Source organism: Nomia melanderi, chromosome 5, assembly GCF_051020985.1.
Source record: "Nomia melanderi isolate GNS246 chromosome 5, iyNomMela1, whole genome shotgun sequence".
Lineage (NCBI taxonomy): Eukaryota > Metazoa > Arthropoda > Insecta > Hymenoptera > Halictidae > Nomia > Nomia melanderi.
In genome coordinates, this window is record NC_135003.1 from 19,098,903 (window position 1) to 19,115,893 (window position 16,991).

Sequence of the window (16,991 nt, forward strand, 5' to 3'; positions counted from 1 at the left end):
GGTACGATCGCCGCGAATGCTTTAACACCCAAGTGTACCAGTGTCCGTGCATGGATCGTTTCAACGTCCGAGATTAGTTTGAAATACCCTTTCTTTTTCCAACAACGATCGCGGTTGGCCGATTCGTTTAAATTTATAGCGATCGCCGATCAAAGTGTTTTCCGAAAACATCGTTCGCGGAACTCTGCATAGTCGTAACGGAGTGCGACGTACCTGCACACTCGCACGCATACTTGTACAGGATAAAACAAACGGAATCACGGTGCTTCCGCGATCTCTCTCTTTCATCCGTATAACTTTGTCGCGCGGTTTCGAGAATCTTTTGTACAGTGATTTTCACATTTCTCGCGAATGAAACCCTTTTCGGCGCGTGTCGTTTTTACCATTACCTTTGGAGGGTAACGCGTACACGACAATTCGGATAGGATCGACGAAGAAGTCATTCGATGAAATCATTGTGTTCCCCGGATCGGCGAAAGGGGCAAGAGGGCGAAAGAGAGGGGGAAAAAAGAGGGCGAAAAGAGAGAGCCTCCGCGTTAGATTGTAGGTCAGCACGGCAAACGGGGATAAGCCAACTCGGGAGGGGAAATGGACGGCCAAGGGGGTAGGGGAACGCGAATTGGAAGGGGAAAGGGAAGGGAAGGGAAGAAAGAAGGAAAGAAGGAAAGAAGGAAAGAAGGAAAGAAAGAAGGAGAGAGAGAGAGACGGAGAGAGACGGAGGGGAAGTCTGTCTCTGTTGTCGTAACCCTGGTCGTAAACTAACAGGACATACACACGGTGCATCAGTCTCTTTCTTTCGCAGGTTCGATTCGTCCCATCCCGTCCCGTCACGTCAGATCCCTAGCCGTTCGAGCCAGGTGCAGTCCGGTTCCATCGCGTCCCAACGTTCCGTCCCGCAACGTCTGTCAGTGGTGCGCTCGGCTCTTTCGACGCGAGATATCCGCAGGCTCTTCCGGTTTGCCGTGAAGACCGGAAATTTTGAAAGTTCGCTGCTCCGCCGAGATTCCGTTCCGCGCGTCGGTTTCGCGTTCGTCTCGAGCGACGAGCTGTCGGGCAAAATCGCGACAGGATCGCGACGTATGTGCGTGCGTGCGCGCGTTCGCGGTAAACGCGCTCGATGGATATCGCGAGGAGCCGTGGCCAAAATAACGGCGATCGACGATCGCCGATCGAGCTGTGAGTTTACGCGTCCTGTGCAACTCGTCGCGTCGGATTAACGCCATGTCGTCCAGTTCGCTCTTTTACAAGGATAAGTACGCGGTGAGTAGAAACAGAAACGGTCCTCGGCTTTCGAATCCGTGCTTTTCCTTCCCTTGCTCGCGCTCTCCGCGCTCTCCGATCGAGATCGATCGATGCTTTCGCGGTGCTTTCGGCGCGTCGCGCGGCAAATCCTCCCCGTGCGCTCTTTTCTCTCATTTTTCCGAGAAATTTGACCAGCGGCCAATTAACGAGTAACGCGCGCACGTGCACGCATCTAAATATTTTGAGGGATTTCGTAGGCTTTCTCGATCGCGCGTCGCCGACTTTGGACTCCGAGCACTCCGAAATGTCGAAGCGAATACGTATTTACGATCTACCGTTCTCGACGCGGAGTCGTCGAACAACGCGAAACGTGGGACCGGTCTTCGATTTTTCCGATCGTCGAGCGATACACCGAACTGCAACGTTATTCGGTTCGTTGGCTCGTTTCTGCGATCGTGAAATGGCCGGATCTAGGTCGAATAAATCGCGATAGAAAAAGATAACAAGCGCGAGGCGTGCACGATGGATGATGCGTCGATGACGCGTCGTCGGCTTACCTCGCTTCGCTCCACCTTGTTGTTCGACAATTATCCCGGAATGACTGCGTAGTTATAGATGGACAATGACTGCGTTTCGCGTGTCCGATGAAAACCGATCATCGCGCGAGCGTTACGGCGGAGTAGAAAAGGAGATGAGATTCGTTACAAGGTTTTCCTTGCTACCTTTTCATCGTCTCGGATCGGTTCGGTTGTTTTAGGTTGTCGGATCCGCAATGCCATTGTCTCTCTCTCTCTCTCTCTCTCTGTACGTACTCCTCTCTATCCGAAGAAGGCGCGATTCCCCGCGAACAGGTTGTTTCCATTCTGAAATCATCCGAGCGTGCCGATAGATATCATCTCCGACTCGCGAAGGAAAATAAATCCGAGAGTCCGAGCGGATCACTCGGTTTCTCTTTTTTTCCCGGATTTTCTCGTGGCATTTGCACGGAAACGCGGCGCGCGGCACGCAGCCGCGTTTTCGATCGTGCGAACGCGATTTCGCGGTGGGAAATTACATCGGTTCGTTCCACCTTCGAAGAGCGCCTCGAGGTCGCGAGAAACGCGGTTGGTTCGACGCGACGAACGAGATCGGCGAACGGCATTGAGGTTTATTTACCGAGCCAACGCGAAGTCGCGTCGCCGAGTTATTCTGTTCTCGATCCGAACGGTTCTTATCTCGAGCGCCGATACGCGCCAACTGAAAAATGAAAAATCCATTTACCGTCGCGTTATCGCGCCGGATGGGTGATCGTTGCGCGATCGATTCGTCACCGCGACCACCGCGTGCGTCCGTGCCTCGTTCTTTCGAAGCAGGGAGAAATCGCCGCGACGATGCCCGTGTCCATGGTTCGGTTACTCGAATCTCGTCGGTCCGCGGTAACATTCCTAACGAGCGGCGGCGGCATTTCCTGGGATCGAGATACGAGCGGGTACGAACGAGCAGGAACGCGCCGGGAAGGGAACGATAGCCTGGATTCGAGTAATCTTCGCCGATAGAGATAACAATACTGGGAAAAGGTGGACGCGAAAAGCCGAACGGTACTCGGCTCCGTTCTTGCATCGTCTCGAGATCACGGTATAAACTTTTCTATTCCGTTACGTAATTATCGATGGAGTCGGAGTGAGAAGAAGAGAATGGGGAAAGGGGAATGGCCAATGGGGAAGAGATAAAGGAAAACGAACGGAGGATCGACGCGATCGAGAAGGAAGGCTGGAGGAGTGGAGGATTCGAGGAGCGGAGAGCGGCGACAGGTTGTTGGGTGTAACGCGTTTGTATATTACGCTTCGCAACACGTGCAAACGCCGCCGTTCCATGCGATATTCCGCAGAATATTTACAGAGAGCATTCGAGAAGGCTCATTGTCATCGGAGTTCGTTTCGTTTCGTTTCGTTTCGTTTCGACCCACCGGTCGGTCGGCAGAGGAACCCTCGGGGGTGAAAGTGTTACGTCACGAACACGCATCTTATTATGCCGGCCAACCGGCCGATTCGCGCAACACCGGCGAATAGCGAGCAAAAGATTTGGCGCTCTAAACCCCTCACTTGGTCCTGCGGGATCGTATCCGGCGCGATTACCGTGGACGCGTGGCGCAGCCTGCGCGCGCTTTTCCCTTTCGTTTCGACTTTGACGTATTCGGGTTACGTCCACCGCGAGAGTTACGCGCACCGAAACTCTTCGAGGTCGACGAGTCCGACGAAGGAAAGATAAGGAAACCGTAAGGAAACGGTGTCGGGACGAAATCGTTCCAAGTAAACGCGAGTGGAAGTCGGCGCGGCGACTCGTGTCGCGTTACGCCGTTCGTAGTTGGAGCGCGTCGCGAAAGAGTCTCGTTCCGGTTGACGAGTCGTTTCCGGTTCACTCTCGTCGCCGTATCGTTACCAGACCCTGTTACGCGACGAACTCGTATCGATTCGTACGCGATACGCGTATCGCCGTTGATTATACGCGTACCTACGGTTCCGAAGGTACCTGCCTAACGTGAGTCGCGCGAAACGCCTCAAAGATGTCGAAGAAACCTATGCCCCGAGAGAGCGAACCAATTAGAATCGAAGTAAACTCTTCGGAGTTTAGAAGATACAGATACGCCGGCGAGATACCCTCGTGGATCGTAGATGAAGAATGTTCGTTTGTTGGGAAAATATCGGGAGTCGTCGATCCGTTGCTCGCCAACGACGTTAATGCTCGAAGAAACGCGCGAAGACTGTTTCGCGAAGGAATTCCGCGACACACCCGTAGTAAAATATCGCGCGTAACCGGTAACGTACGCGCGGTCTCTGCAGCCTATCATTAAACGGAACGATCGGTCTTCCCCGGTTCCGTGCCCGGTTGACCAATGGTCGATCAACGGTTCACCGGTGGTTCAGCAACGCGAATCGCACCAACCGAGAAAGGAAAACGCGAAGAGAAATCCTCGAAAGGTTTTTCGATTCTCGCGCATCGATAAACTTCCGCTCTGGGAGAAGAGGATGTCCTCGTTTAGCCAACGATCGATCGGTGCTCCTTCGGAAATGGAATTTCAGCTGCGAACGCGTGGGAATAGTAACATTTGCTAATCGCGAGACACGATGCGGCAGTTTCTTTTTGTTCGTTCGGAGATGAACTTTCCGGGTGTCGTCCAGCTGGAACAACAGCCACTCGCCGGATCGTGCGTCGTTCTAACGAGTGGGCGCGTTTACGAGCGGCGTTGCATTAGTTTAGCGCGTTTCTTCGGCATTTCTTCGCCGTTTGTTCGGCTGCCGCGCAACCTCTCGAAGAGAAAGTAAGTGCAGCCGTAACGGTTAAGTCAAAATCGACGCTGTTAAAGGAATTACCGTTCGAACATCTTTTCTCCAATGTTCAGGCGTGTTTTGTTTCGGTTTGTTTCGGTTTGTTTCGGTTTGTTTCGCCGTTCGATTCGGAGCTCGGCGAGTCCGACAAATACAGCGACGCGTACGGCGACGTCGATTTAGGGGAAACCGGTTACCGATAACTCATCTTATCGAGACTCACCGCCTACGTCTCTACGGTTCTCGATCTTTTCGACCAAGCACTCGTTCTTTTTACCGCGACGCGTCACAGATTCGTCAACGAGATTGGTATTTCCGATCGGCGTACAATGACTAGGATGTTTCGCAATTTTCGCCCGAAGAGAGCGTCGCGCGTCGGATAACGTAACGGATCATCCGATAAGAAAAGAACACCACTGAAATGAGTGTACATCGCGCGTATATCATCAGTCGAAGATTTCACGCGAACTTTGAACCACGTTCTCGGTTTTCGGTTCTCCCGTTTCCGTCTATCGCGACACCGGAACAGTTTCGCGTTCAGTCGAACGGTTCACGCTCCGAGAGCTTCGAGAAGCACCGTCGAGTGTGTCGAGTCGCGAATCCGAAAGTGCGACGCGATTTCGATATTAAAGTTACGCAAGACTGGTATGCGCTCGAATAACAACTGGACAGCGGGAGCACGATGCGTCCGAAATGTCACTGGTTTTTCCTCCGCGTCCGTTCGAAACGTTCGATATGTTCGAAGAGTTCGAAATGTTCGAAAGCCTTTCGGAATACCGCTCCTCCGACCGTAAGTATCCTACCCGACAAGAGTACTCGTAGCTCGAAGCGATTCACGCACCGGCGAAAAGAACGGCGATAACGAAAGGCCGTCGTTCGGTGGTATCTCGTCGGATTCAGTGGCCTCGCCGAAAGAAACGTTCCGGATCGGAGAATCGCGTAACTTGGAATTCCTCGGTAATACCCATTACCGGTACACCTCTTCTTCTTTCTCTGACCGTTTGCTCCGCCGTTCGCTCCGCCGTTGGCGATTCTCTTTTACGGATCGTTCGACTTACGTACCTTTCGTACCGTCCGTGTCGTTCCGCGAACAGCTCTTCCATGAAAGTTGTCGGCCAAAGGATCGAGCAGCACCGATTCAACCGCGGTCTCGATATCCCCCGTGAAAGATCGAAATTCGCGCGAGTCGTCCGAACGGTGGTGCGACCACGGGCTCACTGCCTTACTCGCGCGAATCGATACTCGCGAGATCGAGATCGCGCGTTAAGCTGGAATCGATCGAGGAGACGTAATCTCGGCGTCGACGGGTTGGAGCGCGCGCGATAAAAACGGAGACAGCCGTATTTTCTATAACGGGTAGTGGGTCAACGAGGTAACAGGCCGTCCATGGCTGGAGGCAAGGTTCGATACCGGATAAGCGTGCACCGTACTTCCGCCGGCACGACTCCCCCTCTCTCTCTCTCTCTCTCTCTCTCTTTCTTCCTCTTGCCAGCTCTTTCCACCTCTTTCTTTCTGCCCGTTTCTATTTACCTCGTCCTCTCTCCCTCTCTGTTCGCAGCGACGAGCGGTGTTACGCATTTCATTCACCTCGACTCGACTACCGGTGGAAAGGCTTCGCGGCTCTTCGACCGCTCTGCCTCTCCGCGCGTCTGGTTCGTCGTCGCGTCGCCTTTGGGAAACCTACCGAGACGGAAGCGATCCGTCAAACGTACCTTTACAGATTAGAATCCTTCTTTTCGATCGCGAGCACCGCGCGCAGACTTTTAAACTGCCCGAACGTTGCATCACCGGTGACGCGTGTCGGACGAACGAAATGCATCGAACGCGTAGGACTCGCGGAACTCGTAGAGCGCGCACACGCGGCACTTTCCTTCCCAGCGATTCGATACTCGCCTGGAATAGTTCGGTTTTATCGGTATCGCCGGTAGTTACGTAAAGAAATAGGGGACTGTACGCGCGGCTGAGAATTCGCAACAGCTTTCGCAAAGGTAAACGCGATAAGTAGCCCGCAGACGAGATGCTCGTTATCGCTGAACGGTCGTATTTTATATTACCCAGACGACAAATTCAAAGATACCGAAATTCCTGATGCGATTCCCGAAAACCGCTCGATTCTCCGTGGCATCTTCGATGAAATCGGCGCGGCCGAGAAAGCGTACTTTTGAAAGCTCTCGTACCGTTCTCTCGGTACGGGCCGACTGGTTAGACGATGCGATTATTCGTGAAAGTGGATCGGCGCGACTCAAAATCGAGCGAAACTCGATCGTTTCGGCTTCGTTTTTGCGATCTCCGAAACCCTGCGCGCCGACGCTCCGGTTCGCTCGTATATTCGTTGAGGCGACTTACCGATAGTTCACCCGGAAGTTGACCGTTGATCGACGGTCCCTTCGGGACTCGATAATTTCGGTGGGACGAGCGAGCCTCTCTCGCGATCGACCGGGCTTAACCGGTCGCGAGAAGTTGCGCGCTCGAGCAAACTCGAGTTTCAGAAACAGTCTCCGCGGCGGTGTGCGGTGTGGCACAGTTACGCGCGAGTCTCTAACGACGTTGCAGTCACCGGAGGAGCCGCACGTGGTGTACACCGTCTTACTCGGTAACGCGAGTGCCGTTCGCTCGACCAAGCTAAATATAATTCGGAAACAAAACGAACAGCCTCCCGCCTAGAAACGCGTTTGTCGCTCAAACTATCCGTTTCTGGTCGCATTCGTGTTCGCTCGCGCGTTCCTGTTCGCACTCGCACTCGCGGTCGTAGCGTAGTCGTTACGGGACGTTGCGTTTTAAACGCGCATTACGTTTCCGATCCGCGAAAATCGCAGTCCTCTCTCTCTCTCTCTCTCTCTCTCTGGCGCGCGCGCAACAGTGAGCGCGCAACAGTACTCTTTCGGAGGTGTGTGCTCGACGTTACTCGTCGTTCCGATTCGAGGATCATTACAAATTGTCCACGTGTTCTCGACGAAGCGGCTGCTGGACCCACCTAACCAAGACCTTCCTCCGCTTCACGGTCGAACGTTTCCTTCGAGAAAGAAAGAAAGACTTTAAACCGCGGAGTCGGATTCGCACGCTAGGGAACAACGACGAGCGTCCAAGAAATATTCGGCAGAGGAGGACGATGGAGAGTCGTTTGGTCCATCTTTTATTCCGCCAGTGGACGAGGATGGATCGACCGGAGGCGCTGTCGCGTCGAGAGAATTCGAGATACGAAACTCCTGCGAAGACGAAAGCGAGGAATTAAGCGGCGCTTAACCGTTTCGCGGGAAAGATTTATGGTCTATCGTCGAAACGGTACCGATAACGCGATGAAATTTTCACGCGAACCAGTCGCGGCTTATTTTTGTCGACTCCGAGCTGCGGGACGCGTACGGTGCACCGTTTGCTCGGTTGTGCAACACGTGTGTACGCAACATAATACGGATATAATTGTTTGACGGTGTTGTATAATACGGCTTCCAGCGCGAATCCAGTCGCGGCTGAAACGTCGCCGGGAGCATCACGGTTCGCGGAGCGTCGCTCGGCCGTTTTTCATCCGGTTCGCGAGTCACGCTTTTGTCGATCTTTGCGCGAGCCGCTCCGGCGATCAACCTTGAAACGGTAACGCGGTTTCGTTCGCGGTTCGCGACGCGCTGCGATCGACGCAACGACGGGCCGTTTCCACGGTTAGTCCGCGTACGTTCGATCGATCGTCCGATCGTCCGTTCGTTCCGGATCGCCTTTCCGTCGCACGCGAACGTCGGGACGAGCAGCGAGTCCGTCGAGTCGTCGAACGCCGCGCGAGAACCTCGTTGGAAGCTCGTTGGAAGCTCGCGAGAGACGGTGGATCGGCGTGGGCGTGGATCTAGTCGGCGGACGAGTCGCCGACGTCGTTGCGACGGCGCACGGACGGCGCACGAACAGCTGGCCCAACGCGGACCGTGACCAGCCGAACGTGGAAACCCGATAAATCGCGAGAGCAGCGCGCAAACGTTCACCGACAGCCACAGGTGCATCGCGGGACCGAGAGTCTAGAGACTATTTCGAAGCCGTTCGTTCCTCCGTTTCGCGAATAGTGCTCGGACTCTGATCGATTCACTCGTCCGTAGCCCGATCAACGCTCGCTTCTGAACGCGCTGCGGGCACGTCCCACCTCTCGCGGCAGATTCCGAGCGGAACGCGGCACGCGTGCCGCGAATGTTCGCCGGTGCGATGCGGTGAGCGGAAAAACGGAACAACGGGAAATCGGGAAAACGGAACGATGGAGGAAGTGAGGCACGCGTGGGCTTCTTTGAAATCGGTGAGGAAACTGTCGCCGTCGTACGCCAGCAGCGACAATTCGACGACGGTCTGGTACGATGCCCCGGCGCCGGTGATAGTGCACTGTCGCGAGTTCTCCGACGAAGCCGACGTCGAGAACCGTGAACGGATCGACCAAGGGACCGCGTTGCCCGCTACGGCCGACGGACAGGAGATTTCGACCGGTCCCTCGAGAGATCGGGACGATGACGCCTCGCGGGCCAGCGAGCAGTGGGAGGTACGGCACAGGAATACCGTCGAATTAACCGCGGTCGCCTCCGTGAAGACCGACGAGGACGGGCTGCCGACCATCAGCTTCAGCTTCTTGCACGCCAACGAGAAACTCGGAACGAAACGCTCCGACGCGGAGACGGACTCGTCGTTCTACGACTTGCCGAGGAATTCGCACGTTCGCGACGAAACCGAGGTCGAAATCGAAACCGAAACCGAGACCGAAACCGAAATCGTGAAAGTCGTAGAAAGTCGAGGCGAGACAGAGGCGACGCGCGACACTAATGAAATTCGTGCCACGATGGAAACGGAATTCGACGGAGGATCGGCGAAAGGGCCGACGGCTCTCGACGACGCCGTCGATCGATCGGTCGCGTCGGAGAAATCCGAGGATCGGAACGATCCCGCGAAACTGTCGCGCGGATCCTTGAAATCCGGACGAAAGAGCTACGGGGTAGCGACGGACAACGACGAATCCGCCGAATACGAGGAATACGACGCCGGAATCGCCTCGATGTCCGGCTCTTACTCGGATCCCGAATGTTCCAACGACGTTCTTTCCACCGCGTCTCGCCGACTCGAACGTTCCAAGGTAGCCGATCTCGAAGTTGGCCGACGTTCGGAAGGAAAGAATCGGTCTCGCGCTGTGCCGCGTTCGCCCGAAAACCTGGCCAAAATCTACATCTTTGTTAGCGAAACGTCAACGCGTTAGCCGTTGGAAGAATACCAGTTGCGCGGGCTGTTTCACCCTAAAAGATAGGAGCTTCGCGAGCCGATTTAGAGTACAACGTTAAGCGAATAACGTCGTACAGACGCGCGACCTCGTTTCTCGATGATCAGGGAGTTGTCGTTGATCAAAGTCGTACGTCCACCGGAATAAAATAAGACTCGTCGAAGAAGAATCCCTGAGCGGCATCTATGTCGAAAATTGTTCGAAAGTACGATTCCAAACGATCGTTTAGAGTGTTCGCGGCACTAAATTCCAAAGTAGCACCTTAAATTCCGACTATATCGCACCTTCATTATTCCGTGGATTAGAAACTTTCGCTTTTTCTATTTTGGCCACGTCTCCGGGCGAACGAAGCGCTGCGCGGCGTCGTCCTGCTCTCGTACACGTCGCGCGTCCAGTTGCAGAGACATCGGTTGGGGAAAGCGTGGAGCAAAATGAAGAGTTGGCTGCGCGACGAGACCACGAGGATCAACGAGGTGGTGAACAAGCACGCGAGATTGCAGGCCGTCGGTGCGCTCGCGGCGACGACGGAGGCCGGGGAGCGAGCGTCCTACGACCTGACCAGCGCGACCACCAGGGAAACCGGCTCGATCACCAGGGTCGAGGAGTTCGGCCTGGCCTCCGTGGCCGAGGAGGCCGCGACTCCCGACCCGGAGACCGGATCCGACGCGAGAAAACCGAGGAAATCCTGGAGACCGAGGAGACCGAGGAGACAGAGAAAACCGGCGGTCGGCTCGGACGATCCGCTCGACGACGACGAGACGCTCGCGCCGGTCTCCCTCGCCGCGTACAGGTTCTGCTCCGACACGGAGAACGACGAGGCGGACGAGACCAGGGATCGCGCTCGAAAAGTTGGCCCGATTAAGAGGAGAATGCTGGGGTCAATCAGGGGGTTAATGGCCTCCACTCATCTGCTTCACGTTCACGAGACCGAAGAGGTATATCGTCGTGCTCGTCGTCGTCGTCGTCGTCGTCGTCGTCGTCGTTCTATTATCGTTTCGCTCTTAATTCCTCTCGTTCGGAGCTCCGCCGCGAGTAGGAAATCGCGCAAAGGTCTCTCCGGTCCGACTCGACTTGACTCGATACGATCGCGACGCGAGATACATCGCTAAGGTCGCGAACAGCCCTTGGCGGTCTTTTTCCACGCTCGCCGCGCGTATAAGGATATCTGGACACGTGTGCGCCGCTCGGGCACAGGGGACTACGCGCGGACGGTAAACGTAAATACTGGCTGAGGCAACACGATCGAACCATGGAAAGTGTGGGAAAGTTGGGCGGAGAAAATAACCGACTTTGTTTCGCGTGCGCTCGACTCGCGAACCGATGCGTCTTCTCGGCGTTCGCGAGACACCTACACTCGCCGACAAAACTCCAAGATACCCCAGAAAATGGTACGTATCGTTTCGTACTCTGCGCGGAGGTGTTCGTTTCTCTCGCCGGTGGATCGTCGTCGTTTGCCTTGGAACCTCTTCTCCGGCCGAGTGTCGGGTTAACGTTTTTCCAGGGTGTCTCGTAGTTTTGTCGCGGAGTGTAGCTTTGCACTTTGCTCTCGGCTGGCGATCGCGGTGATCTCGCGTACGTGACGCGGTAACCTACCGATTTCTTGCTCGGCGACTGCACGCGGGCTGCACGCGACTCGTAGGAAACCGCTATTCGCGGAGCAAGAGTAGACCACGATCGCGTATCCGAGGGATAAATCGTTATTATTATATCGAAAGCGCGTACAGTTTTCGCGGCTCCGTAGAAAGCGCGGCGATCCGCGAACGAGCCGCGCGGATTCAGGCTACGTCGCCGTCGCCGTCGCCGTCGCCGGCGCGTTCGTTTTCTCCGACGAGTGGACGACTAGACCAGCCGTCGAAAGGTACGGGATAATCGTAGAAATCGCTAAGGACGCGGACAGAATTGACCGTAGAAACGAAAGCGGTGGCAACTCGGAACGTTACCCCTCCGGTGATAGTATCCTCGACCTCCGCGATTTCACCGCGTCGCGTGAACCCGACTCGAGGAAGTCGGGGAAGTCGTGCGAGTCGTGCGAGTCGTGCGAGTCGTGCGAGCGTCGAGGAAGGTAAAAGGGAAAGGAAGAGCCGGCCGTTCTATCCCGACGCCGGTTTCCGAGTCCGTCTACTTTCGTCGCATCCGAATCGTCGCGTTTCTCGAATTTCGCGCGGTTCCGAACTTCCGAATAACTCGCATCGAAACGCGTCGCGGCGAGTTTCGCGAGAACGGGCACCACCTGTTGCGCGCCATTTACCGGTCTATTATACCGTAATACGAGCTGCGACAAGGTGCGACGCGACGCGACGCGACGCGACGATTAACCTTTAGCTCGGGATGCTTTCGACATTCTCGCTATTTTAACGCGCCAGTCCTCTCGGTGTCGAATATTATATACACCAGCTTCCTGTCGACCGTTCGGACTCTGAAATTCAAATAAACGAATAAAGTTCGACGCGGTCTTGTGGCAATTGGTCGTGCCTGTAAATGTCACGGACGCGGACGTTAAGCGGTCGATACGATTCATTCCCGTGAATCCAGTTTCGTCGAAGGCGAATCGGTACCAGCCGATCAACGTTCCAAGTTCGAACGAGCCGGGGACCGTGAAAGTCGGGCATCTTCGGAAACGCAGATTATTTCCGTCGCGAACTACAATCTCTTTTATCCGCTTTCGTAATCGCCAGCGTCGTAAACAAGATTTTTTCCTTCGAGGTGCGCGCGCGTGTCCGTATCGTTTATCTGGCCGCGCTTAATCGCGATACGCGCCGATCGACGTCGCGACGAAAATTCTTTCTTCTCGATGGAAATTCGAAACAACTCGTTTTCGCGTTCTCGAGGATTATTCGTTCGGACGCGAAACCCAGAAGCGAGCGATCGGTTTCGCCTATCGGAAACCGGTCGAATTGGAATTTTACGAACGTCGGCCGAAAGGTTGGTTCGCGCGTAACACACCGACAACCGTAAATGACATTTTGGCGTAACGCGCAGGAAAATCCAGATCGCGAAAAGTAAAAACACACGATTTTTCGGCCACAGCTGACCGGTTTCTTTACCAAGAAGACCGGTTTCCATTTTCGCGTAGCGCGCAACGCGTATTTACAATGAATGTTTAAAGTAGCGATGCCCACCGGTCACTCGATGGTATAACCTTTAATTAGCACCGAGCCAAACGAATCGAAAGAAATTTGCTTATGGTGTTCCACTCTGGACTCGAACAGTTTCTAAAGGTACTTTCTATCGTCTCTCGAGCGTCGTTTCAGTGCCAGCCAACTCGGTTGGAACTTATTCTTAGCTAACTTTAGGTTTCTACCGATCTCGACTACTCGTCCAAGAAGCGAGAAACCTTCGTTCCTCTTATCGAGGTTATCGGTCGTTGTTCGTTCTCCGGTTTTCTTCACTTTCGAGTTGCACGGTTCGAACGTTCCGGCGCGCGAGCAACTCGGCTCGGAATTGATCGCATTTTCTCGCAACTTTCGAGTCGAACGAAAGAAACGGCAGCATCACGCTCGAGGAAACGCTTCCACCGGTCGAAACGACCGCGTCATCGTGAGAAACGGTGGATATCGTCTCGACTCGGTTTCGGTAGACGGTCGATTCGGTCGGCGGCTGGTCTCTCCGTTCGGGGAAGGTAACGCAAATTACTGCCGACGAATGAATTTCATTGCCGACCATATGCCCGTAGAATCGAATATTTTACGCGGGAAAGTAAGGTTGGATCGCTTATCGTTCCTTTCTCCGGTCACGGGCGAGCTCGACGGTCGGGGGCTTCGAAAAACGTTTGATTTTCCTCGCCTCGGCTCGGTCAAGAACACGCCGTAAATCGACTAATCCGTCCTCGTAAATCCGCCAAGTTCGTTCGAGCCGGCTCGATCGAACGAACCGACCGGAGAGAGATATCGATGCGCGGGTGAAACGGAAGCTTATCCGTCGTAAATTTCGCGTTTCCTCCGGTTCGAGAGGCGGTGCGTCTCGAGGAAGAGGCGAAAGAAATCCCGATAATTCAGCCGCGAGACACTGGAAACACGTTGCATCCGTGAGCTACGATGCGTGGTTACCGCTATCCTCCGCGTTCCCCTCGAGTACCACGATTATTCAACCGTAGAACGAGCCACGGCCTGTCCGAGAGACTTTCTTGTCGAAACTAGACGAAGAGAAAGATGAAACGCGACCATCGGAGACTATCGACACGTACCGCTTTCTGCTTCCAGGGAGGACAAGGCGGCTTCGAGGACGTCCGAAGGTACGTCAAGCAGGGCGGTGATTTCTGCAAGGAGCTAGCGGCGATACTCCACGAAAGGTAACGCCCCGCTCTCTTCTCGCCTTTCCGAATCTCCCTAGAATCTATGCCGTTTATCTAGAAGTCGCGCGCGCATTTCGTTTCAGAGCGGAGTTGGAAGCAACCTACGCCAAAGGGCTCTCCAAGCTGAGCAGCAAGTTGACGAAAGCGTGCGCGAAAGATCAAGGTACGTCGCGACCGCTTCGAAACCGCTTCGAAACCGCTTCGAATAATCGCCTCCTAATTACAATGGGTTTCGCAACGCAGGTGGAAACAGCAGCGGAGGTGTCAACGAGGCATGGAGATGCGTCGGCGAGGAAATGGAGGCTGCCGCGGAAGCTCACAGGGTATGGAGCATCACGCTCGGCGAGCAGCTCGCCAAACCGATCCGTGTAAGTTCCAGCTCCGTTTCGATTACCAAACGGGAAAGAGAGAGAGAGAGAGGAGCGCGCGGCAGCGATGTCGCGAAAGATTCTCCTCGAAGGCTACGAAATTGCAAATTTCGACGAAGAGGCGTTAACGAGGCGTTCTCGCCTGTTTCTCGTAGGTAGGAGTGGCGGAGGCTCAAGGACGCTCGAGGAAGTCCATCGAGAATTCCGTGGACAAGGCTGGAAAATCGTTGCACGAATGGCGCAACATCGCCGCGAAAAGTAAAAAGCAGAGTTTCGCTTGCGCGCGAGAAAACGAGAGGTTGCAGGACCTCGCGAGGCTGCAATCGATCAGCCAGAGCCAGCAGAGCAACAACAACAAGTCGAGCCATCATCATCATCATCACATGACGGAGAAAGAAGCGAGCAAGCTCGAGGCGAGGAGGAGAAAGGCCGAGGACTCGTCCCGTAGGGCAGACACGGAGTTTTACACGGTGAGCGTGAGAGCCGAGAGAGCCAGGCTCGAGTACGAAAGCACGGTGAGAAAGGGAGTGAAGCAGCTCGAGCTTCTCGAGGAAGAGCGCTCGAGCGCGCTCAAGGACCTCGCGAACGTTTACTTGGCGCACCTGCAAGCGCTCGCTCCTCGGCTACAGCAGGTAACGTTTCGTCCACCTTCCAGCGGCGCGACGTTTCTTCGCGCGTTTCGCGTTTCGCCTTTCGCGTTTCGCCTTTCGCATTTCGCACTTCGCATTTCGCATTTTCCAGAGCGCCGACCGCCTGGCGGCGTCTGCGCGTAACTGCAACATATCTCACGACATCGAGACTCTGAAGAATCTGATACGTCGAGTCGAGAGCAACGACGCGTGCAATTCCGAGCAACTGCTGCCGGACTTTTACGCCGAGCACGTTACTCTCGCGATGAACAGGGAGCGTCGGAAGCAGGCGTTGGTCAGGGTTCTCCATCTGATCAGGCAAGACTTGGAACGAGAGAGACGCGGAAGGGAGGGTCTGGAAACGCTTCACAGAGCTTTCGTCGCGACGCCCGCGTTCGCCGCGGACGAGAGCACGCAAAACGTTACGGAGAAACTGCACCACGTGAGTATTCGGTTCCCTCATATTTTCCTTTGATTTTCCGCTCTTAACCGTTCCGATCGTTCTCGTCAGATGCGCTCCATGCTGTTGTACTTGGAGGCAGCGAGGTATAAGGTCGGAGGAACGCTGGCCGAAGTCGAAGGCAGCAAGCGGGGCAAGCATCCCTTGGCGGAATACATTCTAGTGTCGAGGGACAAGCAGGGATTGCAGCAAAGCGTCCTTAAGGTGAACCCGCGAGTCCGCGAGCTGTACATCTCTGACCATTCGGCCAATTGTTCGTCTCGATCCGATATCGATTTCGCGTTTCAGGTTCCTTCTTGGGCAAAGAACGAATCGTTTGAGTTTCAAGACGACCAGCACGACCAGCACGACCAACACGACCAACGCGAGCAACACGAGATAGACGTTCGCCTCGCGAAGGATCACGAAGCCGAGAGTCGCGACTGGGCCGATCGAACGGCCGGCGACGGCAACTCCGAGAATCCACCCGACGAAGACGACTTTAGCGACTTCGACGAGTTCAGCAGCAATTCCGAGGACAACAACAATCAAGAGGACGTTGCCGAGACTACCGGGAAACCCAACGACACCGAGCAGTGCAGGGCAATATATCAGTATTCGGCGAATCTGAACGACGAGCTCAGCTTGAGCCCCGGCGATCTGATAACGGTGCATCAGAAGCAACCGGACGGCTGGTGGATAGGGGAATGTAGAGGACGCACTGGAATATTTCCAGCCACTTACGTACAAGTTATTCATTGATCGGGGATCGCGATTTTTCGGAAACGATTTCGAGAGCGGATTTCCAGCGAATTCTCGAATCTCCGATTTCGACGAAATACGCTCTCACGAACGAATAAGGTCAGCTCGATCGAGAATCTACCAAAGCACACTCCAATGTCGAGTCCGACGCGTTTCGTCGAACGTCGATCTTGACTGGTTAGAATAACGCTTTTCACTTTACTTTTATTCCTCGTCGAACCGTCGCGTCACCTTCAATTCCTCGGTTCTTCGATCGACCGAAAAATCGACCGCTGCGGAAATACGCGTCTTTATAGATATCTAATCAAAGTGCCAACGAGAAGCATGCCCAACGACCATGCCGAACGCACAGCCGGACCGTCCGAAGATAACTTTAATATACATTTAGTGTACCTATACATACATATGTATTCGATGCGACAGTGAATTCATGAAATAATTTAGTCTAATCTAGTAATCTAGTAATTTAGTAATTTAGTAATTTAGTAATTCAGTAATTTAGTAAGGCTTTTAATTTATCATTCGTTTATAGTATTAATAGGACCTAGGGAATCGCGATAACGATACAGCGCCACTTTTACGTTCGAGTATACAGTTGGTTCGAGTCACTATGCTATAATACACTTACATACATACGAGACGTAATATCACGTACGTGTATAGAATTAGCGTGTCGTTAGCATACGCGTCTATAGATATATTACCGTCACGTGTAAATACGCAAA

At 54.3% G+C, this 16,991-nt stretch overlaps 1 protein-coding gene across 4 annotated transcripts; it reads left to right on the forward strand.

The window, feature by feature from the left end:
• The first annotated feature begins 766 nt into the window (after window positions 1-766).
• On the forward strand, window positions 767-16,940 carry Nost (Nostrin). 4 transcript variants are annotated; one of them, XM_031971249.2, is made up of 9 exons: window positions 7,836-9,636; window positions 10,173-10,712; window positions 13,977-14,065; window positions 14,152-14,231; window positions 14,312-14,436; window positions 14,592-15,068; window positions 15,178-15,507; window positions 15,577-15,729; window positions 15,814-16,940. In XM_031971249.2, the coding sequence occupies exons 1-9, from the start codon at window positions 8,776-8,778 to the stop codon at window positions 16,264-16,266; spliced, it is 3,108 nt and encodes a 1,035-aa protein (XP_031827109.2). In that variant the 5' UTR covers window positions 7,836-8,775; the 3' UTR covers window positions 16,267-16,940. The 4 variants fall into 4 exon arrangements, with proteins under 4 accessions (XP_031827112.1, XP_031827109.2, XP_076223928.1 ...); XM_031971252.2 differs by lacking the exons at window positions 7,836-9,636; window positions 10,173-10,712 and adding an exon at window positions 767-1,260; XM_076367813.1 differs by lacking the exon at window positions 10,173-10,712 and having other exon boundaries at window positions 7,836-9,051.
• The last annotated feature ends 51 nt before the right edge of the window (window positions 16,941-16,991 follow it).

Coding starts and splice junctions, on each gene's coding strand:
- Nost (XM_031971249.2), top strand. CDS start 8,776: ATGGAGGAAGTGAGGCACGCGTGGGCTTCTTTGAAATCGGTGAGGAAA. Junction 10,713..13,976: donor ACGTTCACGAGACCGAAGAG/GTATATCGTCGT, acceptor TTCTGCTTCCAG/GGAGGACAAGGCGGCTTCGA. Junction 15,508..15,576: donor TTACGGAGAAACTGCACCAC/GTGAGTATTCGG, acceptor CGTTCTCGTCAG/ATGCGCTCCATGCTGTTGTA.